The sequence below is a fragment of the Gallinula chloropus genome (assembly GCF_964237585.1).
Source record: "Gallinula chloropus genome assembly, chromosome: 24".
Taxonomy (NCBI): domain Eukaryota; kingdom Metazoa; phylum Chordata; class Aves; order Gruiformes; family Rallidae; genus Gallinula; species Gallinula chloropus.
In genome coordinates, this window is record NC_140109.1 from 1,516,979 (window position 1) to 1,538,058 (window position 21,080).

The following is a 21,080-nucleotide window of genomic DNA, read 5'->3' on the forward strand; positions in this document are numbered from 1 at the left end:
GCAGGTGTTTTAGCAATATTTTCTATTGGATTAATAATGAGTAGCAAATTGCATTAGGCACGGGAGGAGTTGGAATTAAAGCTGGTAGAGGAATTTGCTTTCATTTTCCCAGCCCCGTATCCGCCCTGTTTCCTGCCATTGATCCCTGTGCAGCAAGGACCTGCCTGGCCTTGTAAATGCCGATGCTGCTTCCATGCTCAATCAGCAGCAGAAAGCAGTTGCTGTGTTAGCAGCCAGTGCAAAGGAGTAGTTGAAGTGGTGCCTGGAGCTCCTTAGTGCCGCACCTCTGCGTCGGCTCTCGCCTTCGGAGCGGTGTGAAGCCATTGCCCTTGAAGTCAGGCAGGGAATCTGCCTGGGCAGATCAGGGAGGAACTGCACCTGACCCAGCAGAAGGATGGATGTCCCACGGAGAGCCGGGGCTACTTACACCCTCCATGTGCTGCGTGATGTTACCAGCAGCCCTTCAGTGCGGTTACAGGCTGACATCGGCCATGCCTGTGGGGTGATGTGCTGTTAACACCGGGCAAGTCTTGTCTCACCACATAACACATTTCAGGTCCCCCTGGCTAGTGAGGGAACTTCAGCTCCAAAACAACTGTGTGTCAGCAGCAGTCGGGCGAATCTGGGAAGCGACGGCGCTCGGCATCACCCGGGGTTTGAGCGAGGGTGCGATTTCCTACCGATGTGATGCATGTCTGGAGTTCTTTCCTTCCTGTAGGATGAACAAGCAATCGTTTCTGGGGACCTGGGTGGCCCTTCTGGCAATAACGGCGTGGCAGCGAGGTGAGTGTGTCCCACTCAGGTGTTGGGAGGCCGATGCCCATCGGTTGTGCTGGTAAAGCGGCCGCTGCACTGTGCCCAGAGACCCCAGAATTATGGAGAGCTTGGAAAATGCACCCAGCCCTTTGGCTGGGGCAAGGGCAGGATCCACGGTGAACTTACTTAGTGTTTCCATATCAGAGAGGGGAGGAAGGGGAGGAGAACCCAGAAAAATCCCCATTTAGCTACATCCCTCAGTAGCTAACTCCAAGAGACAGGGAGTGGGATGACAGAAGAGATCTGGCATGGGCTGGAACGGGAAAGGACATGTGCCTTCGGGCCAGAAGTGCCTGCTTGTGACTCAAACTGATGGAGAAAGGATTTTAGTCTGGTAGAAAGCAGCAGGCTTGTATTCAGACATGTCAAAAACGTCTTCAGCAATAATTTTAAGAGAGGCAACTATGCTCACTGGCAGTGCCTTTGGCAGGAAACCTAATTTTGCTAGGAAATGTTGGAGCAGTTGTGACGCCTCGGGCCACAACCCATCACCAGGAGCGGGCGAGGGTCTGGCCCCGGTGCCCGGGAGGGTGGCCACTGCTGCCACTGTGTCTCTGGGGTTGGTCTCAGTGCGCTTTGGTCCCCGGGCACCTGAGCCTCTCGCCTATAAACCAGCAAGTCCTGCCCCTCCTGGAGCCGGGGGACGGAGCTGGTGTCCTTGTCATGATGTGAAGCCTAGACAGTTATGTTAGGACTTGATCACAGTCATGGGAAAGGTACAAATGGGCAGCTCCGAGCTGTGTGCACATCTTGTGGTCACTCTGTTACCTTAAATAACCTTGAATGATGCTCTCCCCGACGACCCCATCCGAGAGCCAGTTCCAGAGCCCTGGCACCCCAGCTCTGGCCTGAGAAAACCCTCAGCTGCCGCGTTTCAGTGCTGTTCTTCAGCGGCAGCGATGCAGAATATGGTCTTGTGGCCAAGTGCTGGTCTGGCTGGTGGCTGTTGGTGTGCTGCCTCGAGTGTGCAGCGTGGCGTTGCACCCCTGCCCCGGAGCCCTGCACGGCTTAGCTGCAGGCTGGTGGCCAGCAATCCTTCGCCATCCCCAGCACGTCTGCACCAGAGGAGTCTGTGAGGACACGGCATCCCTGTCCCTCTTCGCAGGACTCAGACGTTTCGGCACAGGCCACCCTGGGGGCCCTGCCATGGCCTTTCCAAAGCCAGGACCAAGCCTGATGCTGCTGTAACAACTCTCTTCTCCTCCTTCCAGCTCAGGCCATGGCGACTCTGTATCCGTTCTGGCAGAATGACACCAAAACACCCAAAGTTGATGATGGAAGCTCTCCTGAGATCAGGATCTCTGTCCCGTTCATCTTCTTCGGAGTCCCGTACAGAAGCGTTTATGTGAGTGGAGGAGCAGATGGTCCCTTTATTCCCCTCCTTGCTGTTAGCAGCTGCATTTTAAACATGCTCTCCCTGTCAGAGGGAATGGGAAGATTTATTAGCATCTACCTGACAAGTTCTTAGATTTCATGAACTGATAGGTTTTATGATTAAGAAAGTCAAAGGTATATTTAATGGGCTAATGTGCAGGGGGAAGGAATATAAAAGGCCATAAATTTTCTTTGTAGGTGATTAAACGGTAGAGCAAAGCTCAGGCCTTGACACAAGGAACATTATTCCTGTTACATGACAAGAAACGAGATCATGCAGAGACCCACAGGGTGGTGGGGAAGGGGGCTGCTGGGAAAGGACAATGGTTTGGACCCGCACATATGTGCTGGAGACAAGGACAGGGGCTGCTGCTCTCATGGGACAGCACAGCAAAAGCCTGGTGGACCTCGGCTCCTCTGGGCTGGGCTGGGAGAGTTTAGCCCAGCATACCCACCCAAACAGCACCTTAGGCAGGGACCTAAGCTAGTGGGACTCTGCAGATCCCAAGCACCTCCATCTTTTATGGTAAGCAGGGTCTCTGTGGGTTCACCCAGTCCAAGGCAGGATATGAACCTGCCGGCCCTGTGGGTTTGGAAGAGAAGCAGGGATTGCTCAGCACCCGAGGCAGCGGGGACGCTCGTTTTCCACACTTTGCAAAACAGCTGTTGGTTTGGGGAGCATCTTCGGCAGATTCCGGGCAGGCAGCCTGTGACACCCTGTCATGCTGTTCTTGGGCAGCCCCAGGACCTGTCGCTGATGACAAAGCTGAAGGCAACGGGCCCGATACTTTAGCTCTTTTGCCCGAGGCCCCCTGTACTATGCAGCCCCCCTGTGTCATGGCACAGAGCTGCTCCCCATGGGCTGGGCAAAGCCGGGGCCGCAGTGCAGGGTCTGGCTGAGCTGGGTGCCCCCCACGACAGGTGCCTCTCCTGCCTTGGCCCAAAGAGACCCATTTTGTGGACTTTTCAGGGATTTGTCCTGCCCAGGGCTGCCTGCCCTCTACCTTTGGCCACCAGCAAGAGGGTGAAGTTCCACCTCTGCCCGGATGGCCAGGCTGTCTTGCGGACTGTCACTCTTCCCAGCCACCTTCAGCCAGCAGCACTCACCCCCACGTTTTCTAAGAACCCAGCAGCTTTTCTGCTTGCTGGCATGAGAACGGGTCTCTCTGTGCAGGTCAACAACAACGGCGTGATTTCCTTCAACGCGCTCGTCAGCCAGTTCACACCAGAAGCCTTTCCCCTGACAGACGGGCGAGCCTTCCTCGCGCCCTTCTGGGCAGATGTCCACAACGGCATCCGGGGGGAAATCTACTACAGGGAGAGCACGGACCCCAAGCTGCTGAGGAGAGCCTCCAAAGACATCCGCAAGCACTTCAAGGACATGGCCTCTTTCTCTGCCGTCTGGATCTTCATCGTCACCTGGGAGGAGGTCACGTTCTATGGAGGCAGCAGCACAACTCCGGTAAGAGGAATCAGCTCTGCGTCTCAGTGGGTGCCGTTTGATGGCTGAATGTGTGTCTGTATGTGTGTGTGTGTGTGTGTATATATATATATATATAGGTGCCTAAAATGGGGTGCATCACTTTGTGCTCTCCCTCCTCAGTCCCCTTTTGGACAGAGGAGCACCACGCTCCTTTTGCCCTCCCCTGCAAGAGCCTGTGTGAGCCTCGCACCCTGCTCCCAGCGTGCCTGAACAAGGCACTGAACTCTGCCACGCTATAAACTGCTCAAGGCTCCCGCTCGCTGTCAGTCTATAACGAGTGATTCGCTTTGCAGGCACATGATGGCCATAATGGGGCCAGGCTGCACCAGTAGCATCCATACCAGTACAGAAAGCAGCCTCTGTGGGTGCACGGTGCTGGGGTGCATTTGCTTGGCCTCCTGATGCTGCTCCCTGCTGAGTGGTGCCCAGGGATGGAGCAGAGAACAAGTGTGTATGTGCCCTATCTGTGTGGGGAACCGGAGCTGGACTGATCAGCATCTCACTAGTGACTTGGCTGTCATAGCTCTGTTACTGCTCGTGTGTTCATGGCAGGGAATCCCAGAGGATGGGCTGCTGATGTGATGCTTTTTTGGGGCATGAACAGCTTTTAAATATCTGGTCGATCCATGAGCTGCGACCGCAGCTGGCCTTGGGAGGTGTGTGCTGGGCTGCTGGTGTGGTGCTGGCAGGGCCTGGGCAGAACCTTGAGATAGCACGCAAGGTATCCCTGGTCTGGGGAGAGGGATGCTTAGGAGTCACCCATGCATTGGGAGTGCCAAAAGCTGGCTTCCTCTGTCTTGAGGAGTTCTCTCTGATAAACACTTCAGCTCTTTTCCCATTTGTTAGAGAGGCTGGAGATGTGATGCATAATTTTTGCCAGTCCTGGCAGCGCTTGCAGAAAAAAAAATACATAGATATTTTTATATATATATATTTGCAGACAGCAAGCAATATAGAGATTCATGTATTGCCTGGAGAATTACATTTGCACCACAACACAATTTATTGTGCTGTAGAGCAGCCTCCCCGTTCAGTAGCGGCCAGCGCGCTGGCTTGGCACGTGGAACCCCGCGCTGCAACCTAAGCAGGAGACTCATCGCAATGCAGAAAAGCTGCAGAAAACAATTTGGTGGATGTGGCCTCGGGGACACCGCAGTGACTGTGTCTCAGTGGTGCTGGAGCAAAGAGGGTCGGTTTCTGAGAGCCTTGTTAGGTGACTGGGATGCTCGGTGTGTGTTTGGTCCCCAGCACCACACAGGGAAATGGTTGTCGTTCCTGTGAATGCTCCTAACCAGGAGCACCAGGTGTCTGGAACATCCTGATAGTGGGGCAGCTGCTGCCACCCTCCAAGGGCTCTGTCACTCCCTCGAAGAGCCGTTGTCACGCTGTCGAAGCGATGCTGCCTTTACGTGTTTGAGCTGTCTGATCTCACAGTCCTTGGGAAAGGCAAAGGGGAGCAAACGTGCTGAGGTGATGAAGAGGAAACCAGGTTCAGGAGGCAGAATCCTAAGGAAAGGACATGTGAGTGGGAATAGTGGCTGCCCCTTAGCTTGCTCCCTTGCTTGCCCCAGGGGGAGCTGTGCCACTGGTAGCTGCCATGAGGCAGCTCTGCCCGCATCCCCTGCTTTCCCTGACAGCTTGTACAGGCTGCTTCACCTTCCAAAGAAGGACATGGGGCTCCTGGAGTGAGTCTAGAGGAGGTCACAAAGATGATAAGGCTGGAGCACCTCTCCAGGAAAGCTGGAGAGGGATGGGATACATGGGCAGGGGGAATGACCTTCAGGTGAAGGGAGATTTAGATGAGATATTAGGATGAAATCCTTCCCAGGGATGGGGGGAGGCCCTGGCACAGGGTGCAGAGTGGTCTAGACAGGCAGGGACATATTGGAAGGATGGGAAAATGTAGAAAGCTGAGAGAGGTGATTGTTAGTTCCAGTGGTGACCCCAGCTGCTGGATCTGTGCAGCTAGAGGGGATGTCTCAAGGGGAGAGGCCCTTTGAGAGCTTCCTGCATGACTGTGAAAGCAAATTGCTCAGGGCTAGGCCACCCTCACCGGCTGGCAGAGCACGACCTTCTCTGGAGGGGCTGGCAGTGAACATGTCTGGGGTTTGGGGCTGGAAATGCCAAATCACTACAAGCAAGAGGAAGACAGGGCATGGTAGATGTAGCCAAAGTGCATAATGTATGTGGGTGACTTGGCTGTGATCCACCTCTGATGGTAACTGTAGGGTAGGAATGTAGAAGGGAAGCGGGTGAGATAACGTGGGGAGGAGTAAAGCTAAGGTAGGGTAATGGCAGATAACAGGTCCGAACAACCAGACTGCTGCCGGTGCCTTTTTCCATGCTGCCATCTATTGGCACTGAGCTCCATCGGAGACGATCTCATCCTCCCAGGTGGGGATGATGCTGGTGGAGTCATGTGCTGTGTTTCGGGTCTCCTTGGGCTCCTGCTGCTCTTCACTGCGAGGCTTCTGCATCTTGCCCAGCCCCGAAACGAAGGAGGCAGAAGGGCAGGCAAAGCAGTCTCACCTTGTGAATGTGCTCATGGTTTCCAACAGGTGAACACTTTCCAAGCCGTCCTGATCACAGATGGAGTGTCATCTTTTGCCATATTTAACTACCACGAAATCAGCTGGACCACTGGCACAGCCAGCGGAGGGGACCCCCTCACCGGTCTCGGCGGGGTGATGGCCCAGGTGAGGCTCTTGTTCCTGTACCCCTGGCTCTGGTGAGCTCTCAGATGGCCACTGGTCACTTTCCCAACATACACAGACATATATCTATGTAAATACACCCCCATACTGCCTGTAGCACCCACTGTGCTTTTCACTCGCATCGAAACCATCTGAAAACAGGAATCCCTGGACAGGCTCTTCCAAAGTAAAGAACCCATGTTCAGGAGTTATCACAGGGGCAGAACCACAGCATTGCTGTCCCGTACCAAAGACCTGTGCTGAAAGTCACACTCTCTCTGTTTCAGGCTGGCTTCAATGGTGGAAACATCACCAACTTCTTTAGCCTCCCGGGGTCTAGAACCCCAGATATTGTCAATATCGAAGAAACAACCAACGTGAACATCCCTGGGCGCTGGGCTTTCAAAATAGACGGCAGGGAAATAGATCCAGCCAATGGCTGCAGCCTGAGAGGTAAGGAGGAGGGGGTGTAGCTTTCTTCCAAGCTTTGGGGTGCAGCCTGGAGTCTGGGGAAGGTGGAGCTTAACTGCTTTGCAGGAATGGAATGCCACCGAGCCATAATTCCTTTCTGTGAGGCTCTCATAGTGGCAGCATGAAAGACCTGGGGATGGTGATTTCCCATTGCCCCCAGAGTAGAAAAGCTGATGAAGTGGCCCCATTTCCCTCCTTTCTGCAGGAGGCTCAGCAGGTTTGGCAGGCAGGACAAATGGAACGTCCCTGCACCCCGCAGTGGCTGCCTCTGCATCACCGACAGCGTAGGGTTAATAAATGTGTGCAGACAGTGCAGGGACCCTTGCATTGCTGTTTGATAAACAGAACTGTTGGGGGCACCTGCTGTGCTCCAGGAGCCTTTCTAGCACAAGGGAATTGTCACTTCCCGATGGACACTGGAGATGCTGTGGTTCTGATGCAGGTGGCACCTTTAGGTCCTAGTTTAGGACTGTACCAGAGAAGGGCTGTGAGTCCCCCCAGGCTTCCAACCCCAACCATTTTGGGCTCAACCGCTCCAATCACATCCAGCTGCCGACTGGATGAAGAAAGGCTGGACTTTGCCAAGGGGCTGCAACCCAGTCTGGGCTTTGCAGGTGATGAGGGTGGCACAGGTAGATCCCACTGCTGGAGTTGCCTTTCCCAGCGGACACCCAGCCATCCTCCACGAGAGGAGATGTGGCACGAGGTGTCGGAGGCGAGGGAGTCACACTGTATGTTCCTTTACCTGCATCCCCCACACCAAGGCTGTTGGCACAGGAGCCCTTGCAAGCAGCTCTTGCTAAGACGGTGGTTGTAAGTGGAAAACAGCCTTTTTTTGGTAGGAGGCAGGGAAGAGAACAAAAAGTTTAGGAGAGGTAAATTCAGGCAGCGCGCACGGCGGAAGCCACGCACATGGGAAGTGTGAAATGTGGCCATATGGAGGAGAGGGAAACTCTCACGGGTATTCGCCGCCCTGGTTCTCTCGTCTTCGCTCTGCCTCTCACGTCTCTCGCCAGACAAACCTGCCTCCCCTGGCAGCACCACCGTGTAACGAGGCTTCGCGGTCTATTCCTGTGCCGTCGCTCGTCGGTTCCCGTCGTCGCTGGTGTACGGGGTGGAAGCTGCTTGTCGGCAGCTCTTTGGTTTCAGAAGTGCCACGAGCGCTTTCTGGGTGGTAGCGATCTGCCTCTGGGCCGTGGATGCCAGTTGCTCGTTGCCTGGCCAAGGTCTGTCAGCTGAGGAATTCTGGAGACGGCGAGGAAGCTGAAGGATGGCACAAGCACGGTGACAGCACTAGAAACGGCCTCCAAAAGGCACAAGTTTCACCAAATGACTTTCCCTTTGAGACTGAGGCATGTGTGGCTCTCATGTCCCATGATAGCAAAGCAGGCTGAGGGTGGAACCAGTAGCAGGCTACTTCGGTGGTGGTCTCAATCACAGGGCTGGCAGACCTCCTCCAAGGACAGATGTGCTGCGGTTAGGGCATGCTCCTCCCTTTAGAGAGGTGATGTAGCGTGGTTTTTTTTCCCTTTCTCTCTTTCTAGGGCAGTTCCTCCGTCAGGGGGAGATCTTCTGGGATAACGCCAACTGCAGCACCAAGTGCCGCTGCCTGGACTTCAACAATGAGATCTTCTGCCAGGAGATGGCTTGTGGGCCCTTTGAAGCGTGCGAGCTGAAGACCAAGTTCTTCCAGTGCGTGCCAGTGGAGAGCAGCACCTGCGTGGTGTTCGGAGATCCACATTACCACACCTTCGACGGCTTCCTCTTTCACTTCCAGGGTTCCTGCGCCTACCTCCTCGCCAGGCAGTGCTGGCCAGGCTCCCAGCTGCCCTACTTCAACGTGGAGGCCAAGAACGAGAACCGAGGCGGCTCCTCCGTCTCCTGGCTGAGGGATATTTTTGTAGAGGTCTACTCGCACAAGATCGTCCTCCCCAAGGGGAGCTTTGGGAAAGCAAAGGTAAGAGCACCCCTGGAAGGGGAGAACTTGTTGGGTCAGCGCCTCCAGGGTGGCAGCAAGCCCACAACAGCAGCCCTGGTAGCATGGGATGATGTGTCAGAGACCTGTGTGTCACAAGGGGCGTGGTGGCAAATGCTGTCCTTCCTCACACATGCCTAACCCGGGAACTCTGTAACAGGGCTGTACAGCTCCTGTCTGTGTCCTGGTATGTGAGCTCCGCTGTTTTGCATGCCAGCTCAGATGTCTGGTGTCGTTCCTGCAGGTGGATGACTTGGTGGTGTCGCTACCTGTCTCCCTGGAACTGGGTGCCATAAAAGTCTACCAAAGCGGCTTGTCCACAGCCCTGGAGACCGACTTTGGCCTGCTAGTGACCTACGACGGACAACACTACGCCTCCGTCTCCGTTCCAGGCACGTACATCAACGCCACGTGTGGTCTGTGTGGGAATTACAATAAAGACCCCGAGGACGATACCCTCCGCTCCGACGGGAGGTTGGCCTCGTCCGTGCCGGACCTGGGCGAGAGCTGGCGAGTGCCGCACCCCGAGCGGAAATGCTCACACGGCTGCCTGGACAACTGCACCTTCTGCGACGCCGCCACCGAGTCGCTCTACTTCACCTCCGAATACTGCGGCTTCATCAACAAAACGGGCGGGCCGCTGTGGGAGTGCGGGGCCGTGGTGGACCCCACCGCCTTCGTCCACAGCTGCGTCTACGATCTCTGCAGCGCGCGGGATAACGGCACGGGCCTGTGCCAAGCCATCCAGGCGTACGCCGCCGTGTGCCAGGCCCTGGGCATCTCGGTGGGAGAGTGGCGCAGCCAGACGGGATGTGGTAAGTTTTTTGCGGGATCTGGACAGGCCCTTTCCCCTTGGGAGGTGGGGAACGTGTTCAGGGGTCTGCTCCTGTGCCTGGCAGGTGATGGGGAAGAAACCTGGGGGAGGGAGTCATGCGAGGCAGAGGGAGTTGGGTGAGAGCCGGTTGGTTCCTCCTCTCCACCGCATCAGGCTCTCGTGCCAGCAAAAGGGCAGCATGAGCAAAAGGGCGGATGCTCTGCAGGCAGTAGTGATGAGAGAGAGAAGCTGGACTGGAATGGAGACCAGCTGGCAGCACACTTCTCAGGCTGCCCTCTTTGCTTGTGGCATTAAATAGCTGTGAGCGGTTCCATGTGATATCACTTGCATGAGAGGAACGGCTGGGGAAAGGAATTGGGGGGGGGGGAGCAATTCTACCATCAGGCAGGGTCACCCTGCGTTGTGTCTGCTGTGGGTATTGGGAAAGAGGGAACCAGCCCCGAACAGAGCAGTAACATGGTTCCCTGTTGTTTGTCTCCCCTCCACACCCACAGCGATGGCCGTGCATTGCCCAGAGTTCAGCCACTACTCAGTGTGTGCCAGCAGCTGCCCCGCCACGTGCTCGGATCTCACGGCCCCGCTGGCCTGCGAGTCCCCGTGTGTCGAGGGCTGCGAGTGCGACGAGGGCTACGTCCTCAGCACGGACCGCTGCGTCCCCGTCCAGAAGTGCGGCTGCGATGTGGGCGGCCGGTACTACGCCATCGGGGAGTCTTTCTGGGCTGCAGCAGACTGCACAGTGGAGTGCCAGTGCGAGGATGGTGGGGAGGCCAAGTGCTTTAACACCACCTGTCCCGAAGGAGAGGTCTGCGCCATTGAGAACGGCTACCGGGGCTGCTACCCCAAGAGGGAGAGTCTGTGTTTGGTGGGGCAGAACCAGGTGCTGCAGACGTTTGATGGTGTCGCCTTCCCCTATCCGCTGGAGCACTCCTACACCCTGCTCAAAACCTGCCCAGAGAGACCAGACTTCATTGAGGTGGACATCAGCCAGAAGAAGCCCGGAGCTGCTCCCAACGGGCCGCGTGTTGTGCGGATCCAGGCTGTTGGCCAAGAGGTGAAGATCGGAGGCACCAGCTTGTCAGAGATCAAGGTAAAGGTGCCGCCATGATGGTAGTCCACCCCAGGGCCGGGACAGGTGGTGACAGCTCACACAGTATCCAATGTCCCTTCAGAGAAGGACTGGTGGGGCTCCCACCCTGGACCAACTCCTTGAGTTGAGGCACTTGAAGGAAGCCTGTGTGGGCCATCACTGTGCAGAGGCCCGTTAGCTACCCACAAAGTTGTGGTTACAGCACTGTTGCTCCCATTTGCTTGCTGAGTCGGCTCTGGAGACCTCCCAACATGGAGGTTGTCTCCTGCAACCAGTTTTTCCTCTGGAGAGGCATGCTTTGCAGGGCAAAAATACAAGGAAACCACTTGAAGGAGGCACCAGGCCTTGGAGGGTGGGTCCAGGTCAGGAAGAGTTTAGTGTACCTGGCGTGGGGGGTGGGCTGGCAGATGGGAAATGACCACATGAAGTCACATCACCCTCCTTGACGTGTCCTGATCTGCCTGTAACTTGTAGGTGAACGGTTATGACGTGGAGCTGCCCTATTTCCACCCTTCTGGCCGCCTGGAGATTTACCGCAACGACAACAGGACCGTGATGGAGTCAGAGGGGCTCCTGGCCATCAGCTACTACGACTCAGGCCTCCTGGAGATCCGCCTCTCCACTGTCTACTTCAACTGCACCGGGGGCCTGTGCGGCTTCTTCAACGGCAACGCCAGCGATGAGTTCTGCTTGCCCAAAGGCAAGTGCACGGACAACCTGGAGCTCTTCCTGGAGAGCTGGACCACGTTTGATGAGATCTGCAACGGGGAGTGCGGGGACCTCCTCAAGGCTTGCCACAACGACTCGGAGCTGCTCAAGTCCTACAGGAGCCGCTCCAACTGCGGCATCATCAATGACCCCACCAACAGCTCCTTCTTGGAGTGCCACAGCGTGGTCAACGTCTCAGCCTACTACAGGACGTGCCTCTTCCGCCTGTGCCAGAGCGGGGGCAACCGTTCGGAGCTGTGTGACTCGGTGGCGCGCTACGCCAGCGCCTGTAAAAACGCCGAGGTGGATGTTGGCCAGTGGAGGAGCCATGGCTTTTGTCGTGAGTCCACCAAAGCTTTTACGTGCCTTTTAAGGTGGGGAGAAGGGGTTCAGGCCCCACTGACCTTGGGCAGAATCTTTTTGTTGGAAGCTTGTGGGTCTGTGGAGGTAAAGTGGCTTTTCCTACAGGATGCCAAGAAGTACAGGCTCTCTTTCCCTCCCCTCCTCTCTTGTGTCTGGTGGGTAACTCCTTAGCCACAGGGTGCTCCTCTGGGCCCAAGGTGGAAGATGCTTAATAGCAGAAGGGCTGTTTGGGAGGGATGCCCTGATCCAGCAGTGTTACAGGCAGCGTTGAGTGTCCCAAGTCAGAAAAAGGGGCGGGGAGAGGCACCTAAATGCCTGTAAACCGACATGATTTTCCTACCCCCTTCCCAGCTGGTCGACCAAAGATCAGCCTTGCCATCCAAAGATCTATTCCCAGGAGAGCTTCTCTGCTGCGAGGGGGAGCCGGTTCCAACGCAGGGCTCCTCTGCATAGCGTATGGAAGGGGAATTGCAGTAGGAATGCAGCGACTCCCAAGCCCAAAGGCGATGCAGCGCTGCCCGCACGCCAAGGGTAGTTCCAAAGCAGTGCTTGTGTGGGCAGAGACAGAGTTCCCGGTGAAGTGGCTTCCGGGTGGCATTTCAGGAGGTGGCAGCAGTGTTGTGATCCGGTGTAGGAGTGCTTGGAGCTGCGGATGGTGTCTGACGGTGCTGTGCGCCACCACCAGAGGATAACTGGAATGACACTTGTTTTAGCTGTGGCTATAAAGGTGCTGTAGAATGGAAAACATTCCTAATTCAGAAGTTAAGGTGACAAATCCCCGGCGCAGAAGCAGCCCCCACCATGGCTGCAGGGGTTTGAAGGCAGTGCCTGTCTGGCAGCCCCGGCCTTTTACCTTCTGAAATGGTGGGAGGAGGTGTCGTTTGGCACCTCGCAGGACAGGCTGTGATGCCAGGAGGGAGCTATCCAAGAGAAGGGGTTGCCCAGGGGATGGGATGAGCTGATGATGGGCAGGGTGCTGGCACTGCTTCCCCTTTGGCTGTGTTTCCACTGGAGCCAGGCACTCACGTGCTTCATCTTTTTCATCCCCACAGCTCTCTCCTGCCCGGAGAACAGCCACTTCGAGGAGTGCATGAGCTGCGTGGAGACCTGCGAGACCCTGGCCACAGGCCCTGTCTGCGCAGACACGTGCTCGGAGGGCTGCCAGTGTGACGAGGGCTTCGCCCTCCGTGGCACCCAGTGCGTTCCCCGCGGCGAGTGCGGCTGCAACTTCGAAGGGCGCCAGCTGGCCACCAACCAGACCTTTTGGATGGACATCTCCTGCCACTTCCTCTGCTACTGCAACGGCTCTGACAACAGCGTGTACTGCGAGAATGTCTCCTGCAAGGACGATGAGTACTGCCTGGATGAGAACGGCCTCTACTACTGCCACGTCCGCACTGACGCCTCCTGCATCGTCTCCGGCTACGGGCACTACCTGACTTTCGACGGCTACTCCTTTGACTTCCAGAGCAGCTGCGCGTTGGTCCTGTGCACCACGATCGCCCGGCCCAGGGCAGAGCGCTCGGACACTTTCCCTTCGTTCACTGTCACGGCCAAGAACGAGGATCGGGACACCTCTCTGGCCCTGTGGGTGAAACAAGTTGAAGTGGAGGTCTTCAATTACAACATCGTCATCCACCGTGCCTACAAATATACCGTGCTGGTGAGTGAGGGGCCCCAAGGGATGGGTTTTCTTTCTCCTTGCCATGGCTCCCTGTGTGCAGAGTGTAGCCCTAGACATGAGGCCTCACAGCTTGCGAAGTTTTCCAGGGGCTGGGAGGTGTGTGCACCCAGGCTTGTCCCTAGGGCATCCCCAGGTGCTGGTTTAGAGGGGAGCTTTGGTTTTGGCTACCCTGTTTTGGCCACAGAGGCGAGGCCAGCAGGGATCGCTCTCCGGGAGCACCAAGCATGCCCCTCTTTGCATCTTTCCCCAGCAGCTGTGATCCCCAGCACCACTCACAATGCATCTTGTTTCCCTCCCCGCAGGTCAACGATGAGCGGCTCTACCTGCCCCTGAAGCTGGGCCAGGGCAAAGTGAACATCTTTGCCTTTGGCTTTCACATCGTGGTCGAGACTGACTTTGGGCTGAAGGTGGTGTACGACTGGAAGACCTTCCTCTCTGTCACTGTCCCACGCAGCTTCCAGAACCTGACCTACGGTCTCTGCGGCCGCTACAATGGCAACCCCGAGGACGACCTGGCAGTGGCAGGTGGTCTGCCAGCTGCCAGCGTTGGCGAATTTGTCCAGAGCTGGGCAAAGCGAGATGCGTTCTGTCGCGTGGGCTGTGGCGACCGCTGCCCCGCCTGCGGGAAGGTGGAAGGCTTCTGGAAACCCCAGCAGCTCTGCAGCCTCATCCCGAGCCAAAGCGGCGTCTTTGCCAAGTGCCACAGCAAGATCAGCCCTGGTTTCTTCTACAAGAACTGCCTCTTTGACACCTGCGTCGACGGCGGAGCCATGCAGACAGCCTGCAGCTGGCTGCAGAATTATGCCAGCACATGCCAAACGCAGGGCATTGCCATTACGGGCTGGAGGAACTTCACCTCATGCTGTAAGTGCTGCCCTGCCTCCGGGCCCCTTCTTCCCCAGCAGCTCTTCCTGGGGCAGTCCAAAGTAGCCATAGCACTTGCCTGAGCTCACACCACAAAGAGATAGCAGAGAGCCAGGCTGAACGCCAGCAGGTGCCCACTATCTGCACACCTTTGGCCTTGGCACATCCCAGGTCCACACTGCCAGTGGCCAGGGGTGACCCTGGGGATCCCCTCCTTCCCTGCCAGATAAGGAGTGGTACATGGAGCACTGAGCTAAAGTGGGGTGGTGTAGGTGTGCACGGAGTCATCTCTGAGTGCAACAGACCGACCAGTCTTTGGAATGGGGGGATGCTGGGGAGGCTGACAGCCCCACAGCTGATCCCTCCCACCCTTGCCAGCTGCAGGGGCAGGGTGGGATTGGGTCTGGGGTGCCATGGCCTCTCGGAGTTGCTATGTGGTGTAGCAGGAGCCAGGATAAAAAGAGGGAAGCCTGGAGGTCAGAAGGTATCAGATGTTCTACCGTTGTCAAGGAGGAATGGGGTTAGCCAGCCACCAAGCCAGGAATCCATGTTTGCTCTAATGAAGCCTCACACTCATGTCAATAAGATAACGATGCGATGCTCGATTCAGCTCCCGAGGATGGGGGCTGCATGCCTCACTGGCAGACAATCTATCTGGCAAATCAAATGGCAAGTAATTGTCTTTTCTAACAAGACTGGAAATTAAATTCACATCATTTCTTCTCCTAACGAGCAAACTCATGGCTCAGAAGGTGCTGCTCTCATGGGGCGAGGGCGGTGAGGCTGCCAGCTGGCTCTCCATGCGCTGGCTCCAAAACGGTTCCTGGCAAGCTGCTGGGAGAGGTGGCATGCACAGCAACCCTCACAGACTTCATGCTCCAGTGGACCAATGAAGCCACATTCCCTGAAGGGTGTCCCTACATAGAGAGGGCAGGGGCCCCATACGGAGGTCCTGGGGCAGTGCAGACTTCCCCTCCCCGGGGACACGAGCAGCAGGGACGATGGCCCTACGTGTGGCCAGAGATGACTTGGTTTTGTCCAGGGCACTAACTTGTATCTGTTGTGTTCCACTGTAGCCGTCAGCTGTCCCCCCAACAGCCACTATGAGAGCTGCGTGTCCCTGTGCCAGCCCCGATGTGCTGCCATCCGGCTGAAGAGTGACTGCAGCCACTACTGTGTGGAGGGCTGCCAGTGCGACCCCGGCTATGTGCTCAATGGCAAGAGCTGCATTCTCCCCCACAACTGTGGCTGCTATTCTGATGGCAAATACTACGAGGTACACCAGTCACATCTTTCTGTTGGCCTTTCTCCCACTCTCGTGCTGACATTCCCGGGTGGCATCTCGTCACGGGTCTCATGGTGCTGTTGTGCAGGGGCCTCAGAGGACAGGTTGGCAGCTGGCAGGGTGTGAGAAAGGGGTTGGGGTGGTACTTGGCACGCTGTGTGTTCTGCGCATGCTTGAGAGGTGAGGGAGGATGTGGGGGCAAGTGAAACGAGCAGTTTCCCCCTGCCCATGGGTAACAGAGATGTGGCGAGGTGGGCGCAAGCTGCAAGCAGGGTCTTTGTGCCTTTTGCTCCCTCCTCGTTGTCTGCTCCAGCTTGCTGTGCGGCAGAGGGGCAGAAACCTTGGCCTGAGGTTCTGCAGAAGGTAGGGGGGGGACCCCCACACTCCCAGTCCATGACAGATCCCTCTTGTAGCCCAAGCAGCTCTTCTGGAATGGGGACTGCACCCGACGGTGCCGCTGCTTTCGGCGAAACCTCATCCAGTGCGACCCGCGGCACTGCAAGTCTGACGAGGAGTGCGCCCTGCGCAACGGCGTCCGCGGCTGCTTCAGCACCCGGAGCTCCTTCTGCCTGGCCGCGGGCGGCGGCGTCTTCCGCACCTTCGACGGGGCCTTCCTCCGCTTCCCTGCCAACTGCGCCTTTGTCCTCTCTACCATCTGCCAGAAGCTGCCCGACTTCTCCTTCCAGCTCATCATCAACTTTGACAAGTGGTCCTCACCCAACCTCACCATCATCTCTCCTGTCTACTTTTACATCAACGAGGAGCAGATCCTCATCAGTGACAGGAACACAGTCAAGGTACCAGCTCGTTGTCAGAGGCATCCGCCCCATCTAGAGCGGTGCTGCAGACCACAAGGCAGGGGACCAGCTCCCAAGCAGAGCTGTTGGTGGCTTTGTATGCTGGTTGAGGTGGGGCTCTATCACCATGTGGGATGCAGCTATCATGTCTCAGAGGGAGACCAGCTAGGATAAAAGGGCTGGTGGGAGGCCAGGTGCCACCCATAGCCCAAGCGTTTGCCATCGAGTACCCATCAGCTTGGTGCTGGTACGGGTGGGAGGCCCTCCTTTCGAATGGAGGGATGCGGAGGGCTGGCTGTGGCTGTGCTGTCACTCTGTCTCTGGAGTGTGTTGGCCGTGGCCTTTACTGGTGCACCATGAGTCCCAGGCTACAGCCTCAGCACATGAGTAGCTGCCCTTTGCGATGCAGCCTCGCACAGGCACTCAAGGGACACAGCTCAGAGGGATGTGTCAGGAGGGGAAGAGAAGGAGGATCCTGGGCCCTGTGAAGACAAGGCAGGGTATCGGACAGGGGGGGTCGTGGAGCGCTTTGTGAGCAGCTTGCGCTCATATCTGTAGGCAGAGGGGATGGGAGGGACGTCAGCCTTCTGTCCTCTCCCATGCCAGGTGAATGGCAGCCACGTGAGCATCCCCTTCGTCACCGGGCTTTCCACTAAGATCTTCAGCCATGAGGGCTTCCTGGTCATCGACTCCAGCCCCGACATCCAGATCCGCTACAACGGCTTCAACGTCATCAAAATCACCATCGGGGAGCGGCTGCAGAACAAGGTGTGCGGCCTCTGCGGCAACTTCAACGGCGACCGGACGGACGACTATGCGACGCTGCGGGGGAAGCCGGCGGTCAGCAGCGTGGTGCTGGCACAGAGCTGGAAGACCAATGGCATGCAGAAGAGGTGAGCGCTCAGACAGCCCTTCCCCGCCGGGCGGGAGCGGGAGCGGGGTCTGCCACGACAGGAGCCCCCGCGACGTGTCCGGTGCCCACAGCTGCAACGAGCTGCAGTACTCGCAGTACGCCGCCTCCTGCGACAACGTCCAGATCCAGGAGCTGCAGAGCGACAGCTACTGCCTGAAGCTGACGGACATGAAAGGCTTCTTCCAGCCCTGCTACGGCCTGCTGGACCCCCTGCCCTTTTATGAGTCCTGCTTTCTGGATGGCTGCTACAACCACAAGAAGGTCCAGCTGTGCGGCTCGCTGGCTGCCTACGGAGAAGCCTGCCGCACCTTCGGCATCCTGGGCACTGAGTGGATTGAGAAGGAGAATTGCTGTAAGAGAGCCAGGGGCTGTCTGGGCAGAGGGGAGCCACGTCCCGCTGGGACCGCAACTGGGGCGGGGGGAAAGGTGCCGGTGGGGTGGGAGCAGGAGGTGGCAGTGGGAAGCATCCATTCCACTGCCGCCTGAGGATAAAGAGCATGTTCGTGCTCCGTCTTGTGCTGTTTAGCAGGAGTGGTGGAAGATCCGTGTGTGGGCGCCGACTGCCCCAACCGCACCTGCGAGCTGGACAACGGTGGGGAGCTGTGCGGCTGCATCGAGCCCCCGCCCTACGGGAACAGTGAGTCCCCTGGTCTGGGCTGCCAGGTCGGCACTGAGCAACCATGCATGGTTCAGGGTGGGAGCGGGGAGGAGGTTTTCCTGGAGCATGCGCTGTGGGTGTCTCTGGTTCTGGAACGCTCTGTCGGACGGGCAGGGCATGCCGTGGGAGCCGATCCCGGCCTGTTTTCTGGCAGTGGCAGGGGGAAAGGCTGGGTGGGTCACTGGCCCAGGCCCGTGATGCCGCTTGTGGCAATCTGAGGCTGTCTCATTGTCTCCTCTAGCTACCCATGACATCATCGACGCAGAGGTGACCTGCAAAGCTGCCCAAATGGAGGTGTCCATCTCGAAGTGCAAGCTGTTCCAGCTGGGCTTTGAGCGCGAGGGGGTGCGGGTCAACGACCGCCACTGCCCCGGCATCGAAGGGGAGGACTTCATCTCTTTCCAGATCAACAACACCAAGGGCAACTGTGGCAACTTGGTGCAGGTATGCCAGGGCACGTAGGGCCAGGAGCGAAGGCTGGGCTATTTGGCTCCAGTGTCTTTTTCATTCACATGAACTCAAGGCGGAGACGAGCCAGGGTAGGGGGGAGCGCACCTTTGGGAGGCAGCTCGATGGAGTGAAAGGTACCCAAAAGCCACCTGGTGCCTTGTGTCCTGGTACAGAGGATGCAGGAGGAGGCAGAGGAGCAGTTGAGAGGCTGAGGCAGGGCCCTCGGTGTCCAGCAGCTCATTTAGGGGGCCAAGGCATTCATTTGGAGTAGGGAAACTGAGATGGCTGGTCTCAAGCCCCATGTGTTCCTTTGGCAGTCGAACAGCACACACATAGTGTACAAAAACACAGTGTGGATCGAGAGCGCAAACAACACGGGCAACGTCATCACCCGGGACCGGACCATCAACGTGGAGTTTTCCTGTGCCTATGAGCTGGACATCAAGATCTCCCTGGATTCGGTGGTGCGGCCGATGCTCAGGTAGGAGATGGGGCAAGCTGTGTGGCCCCTGAGCTTGCAGCGTGGGCCGAGGGTGAGACAGAAAGCAAGTCTCCAAGTCAGGGGCTTCCAGCCTTTCCCCTGTCTGAGCTTTCTTGGTTTGTTTTCCGGCATCGTTAGCGTGATTAACCTGACGGTGCCGACGCAGGAGGGGAGCTTCACAACCAAGATGGCCCTTTACAAGAACTCCTCCTACAAGCACCCCTACCGTCAGGGTGAGGTCGTGCTCACCACCCGGGACGTGCTCTACGTGGGCGTCTTTGTCGTTGGGGCTGATTCCAACCACTTGATCCTGATGCTGAACAAGTGCTACGCGACGCCGTCACGGGACAGCAACGACAAGCTGCGCTACTTCATCATCGAGGGAGGGTGAGTGACCACAGGCTGGGCGGCCCGTTGGCTTGTTCACTGTGTCTGCTGGGGCGGGCACTGGGAGGGGCCATGGGGGCGGCCAAAGTGTGGCACCTCTTGGTCAGAGAGACGTAGACTGAGGTCTGGAAAGGGCGGGGAATGCCGAAGCCCACTGCCACAGGACCCCTGGGCGAGCGGCATTCCTTGAGGGAGGGTCTCGATGGTGGGAGGGCCAAGGTGAGCATGGGTGCTTCACACAGGTGCCAAAACATGAAGGACAACACCATCGGCATAGAGGAGAACGGGGTGTCGTTAACGTGCCGCTTCCACGTCACCGTCTTCAAGTTCATCGGGGATTACGATGAAGTTCACCTGCACTGCGCCGTCTCACTCTGCGACTCGGAGAAATACTCGTGCAAAATAGTAAGTGGGGCACATGCCCAGGGATGGGGTGCTTGCTCAGCAGGGCTCCGGCAGAGCCCCCTTGCCCTGGTGTAAGAGAGGTGGGCAGAGCTACAGCCCCAGGGGCTTGCACATCCCTCTGGGCATTGGGAGGAGAGCCCCTCCACAGGCAGGTCACCTCGGGCCCCAACCTCTCCGAGCCTGGTTGCACAGGGGTGAAGCTGGGGTCCCTTCAGGAGCCGGGCTGGCCTGCAGGGTGTGACAGTGGCCCAGGCAAGGGCCGAGAGTGACAGAGGGGGTGTTTATCTCCATGTAGAACTGCCCTCAGCACACAAGGATGGCCAGCGCCTTCGCTGAGGAGGCCAAGGAGCAGATCATCTCGGTGGGACCCATTAGGAGGAAGCGTAAGTGGGCCCCGTTGGTAGAACCAGGAGCAGGGGAGCATGGTTCTTGGGTCAGGGGCTTGGGGGCAGGGAGTATGGCTCGGGTGTTCTCCTTGGCTCTTTGTGCCCAGGATCGGACTGGTGCGAGGACAACGGAGGCTGCGAGCAGATCTGCACGAGCCGGGCGGACGGGCCCCTGTGCAGCTGTGTGACGGGGACACTGCAAGGGGACGGCAAGAGCTGCAGGGGCAAGTACCGGCTATGGGGGTGTGACTGGCAGCCGAGGCTGGTGTGGCAGGAGGCTTTGGTGCCCGAGCTGAGGGGCTGCAGGAGCAAGTGGGGTGGGGTACGAGCCCGGAAAGTGCAGCATGTCACGGATAGATAGGAGGGAAGCAGAGGGTGGGGAGCAGGGCGCATGCTGTTCCCAGGGGATTGAGAGGCCTGGTGGATGGTGTCAGCTCACCTGGATCTTCTTGTACCAGCAGCCTCCAGCTCTTCAGGGGAACACCGTGCCCAAGCGACCCTTCTGGCAGCATCCCAGCTGTGGCTGTGGCTGCGCGCAGCTCCGCGGGACCTGACCTCGTAGGCACGGCTCTGCCGGCCAGCCAAGTACTGTTCTCACGTCAGCCCGAGTCTTTGTAGGGTAGGAGACAGCACCCCCATAGCGGCCACGCTGCTGCCGACCCATCCTGCTGCATGGAGACAAGAGACGGACTCAACCTAGAGAAAGAGAGATCAGATGTGGACCCAGGCACAAAGCTGGCATGTGGCAGGGCTGGTGACAGCAAGGAAGAGCTGCATGTTTGCTGCCATCGATGTGGGACTCGGGGACGGGGGGGGGTGTTTTTTGCAGGTTTCCAGCATCAATGTGGGAATTGGAGGGGGATTTTGAAAGGGTGTTTTTTGCAGCTTTTGCCAGGCTTTTCTTTGTAGCACACACCGCAGGCAGCCCGCACCCCCGTTGGTAGCACGGGCCGTCCCCTCACACA

The 21,080-nt window shown here is 57.6% G+C and overlaps 1 protein-coding gene across 1 annotated transcript; it reads left to right on the forward strand.

Annotated features, from left to right (window-relative positions):
- Nucleotides 1-719: 719 nt before the first annotated feature.
- On the forward strand, nucleotides 720-20,864 carry LOC311200581 (alpha-tectorin-like; the record flags this gene model as incomplete). The annotated part of the gene is made up of 23 exons (XM_084274852.1): nucleotides 720-783; nucleotides 2,028-2,161; nucleotides 3,365-3,652; nucleotides 6,232-6,369; nucleotides 6,654-6,819; nucleotides 8,382-8,794; nucleotides 9,057-9,627; nucleotides 10,142-10,734; nucleotides 11,209-11,782; nucleotides 12,858-13,468; nucleotides 13,792-14,353; nucleotides 15,430-15,629; nucleotides 16,052-16,435; nucleotides 17,042-17,328; nucleotides 17,420-17,700; nucleotides 17,875-17,985; nucleotides 18,248-18,450; nucleotides 18,774-18,937; nucleotides 19,076-19,324; nucleotides 19,567-19,729; nucleotides 20,025-20,112; nucleotides 20,223-20,339; nucleotides 20,577-20,864. 23 exons carry the CDS (start codon nucleotides 720-722, stop codon nucleotides 20,675-20,677), a joined length of 6,462 nt encoding a protein of 2,153 aa, XP_084130978.1. The 3' UTR covers nucleotides 20,678-20,864.
- Between the last annotated feature and the right edge of the window lie 216 nt (nucleotides 20,865-21,080).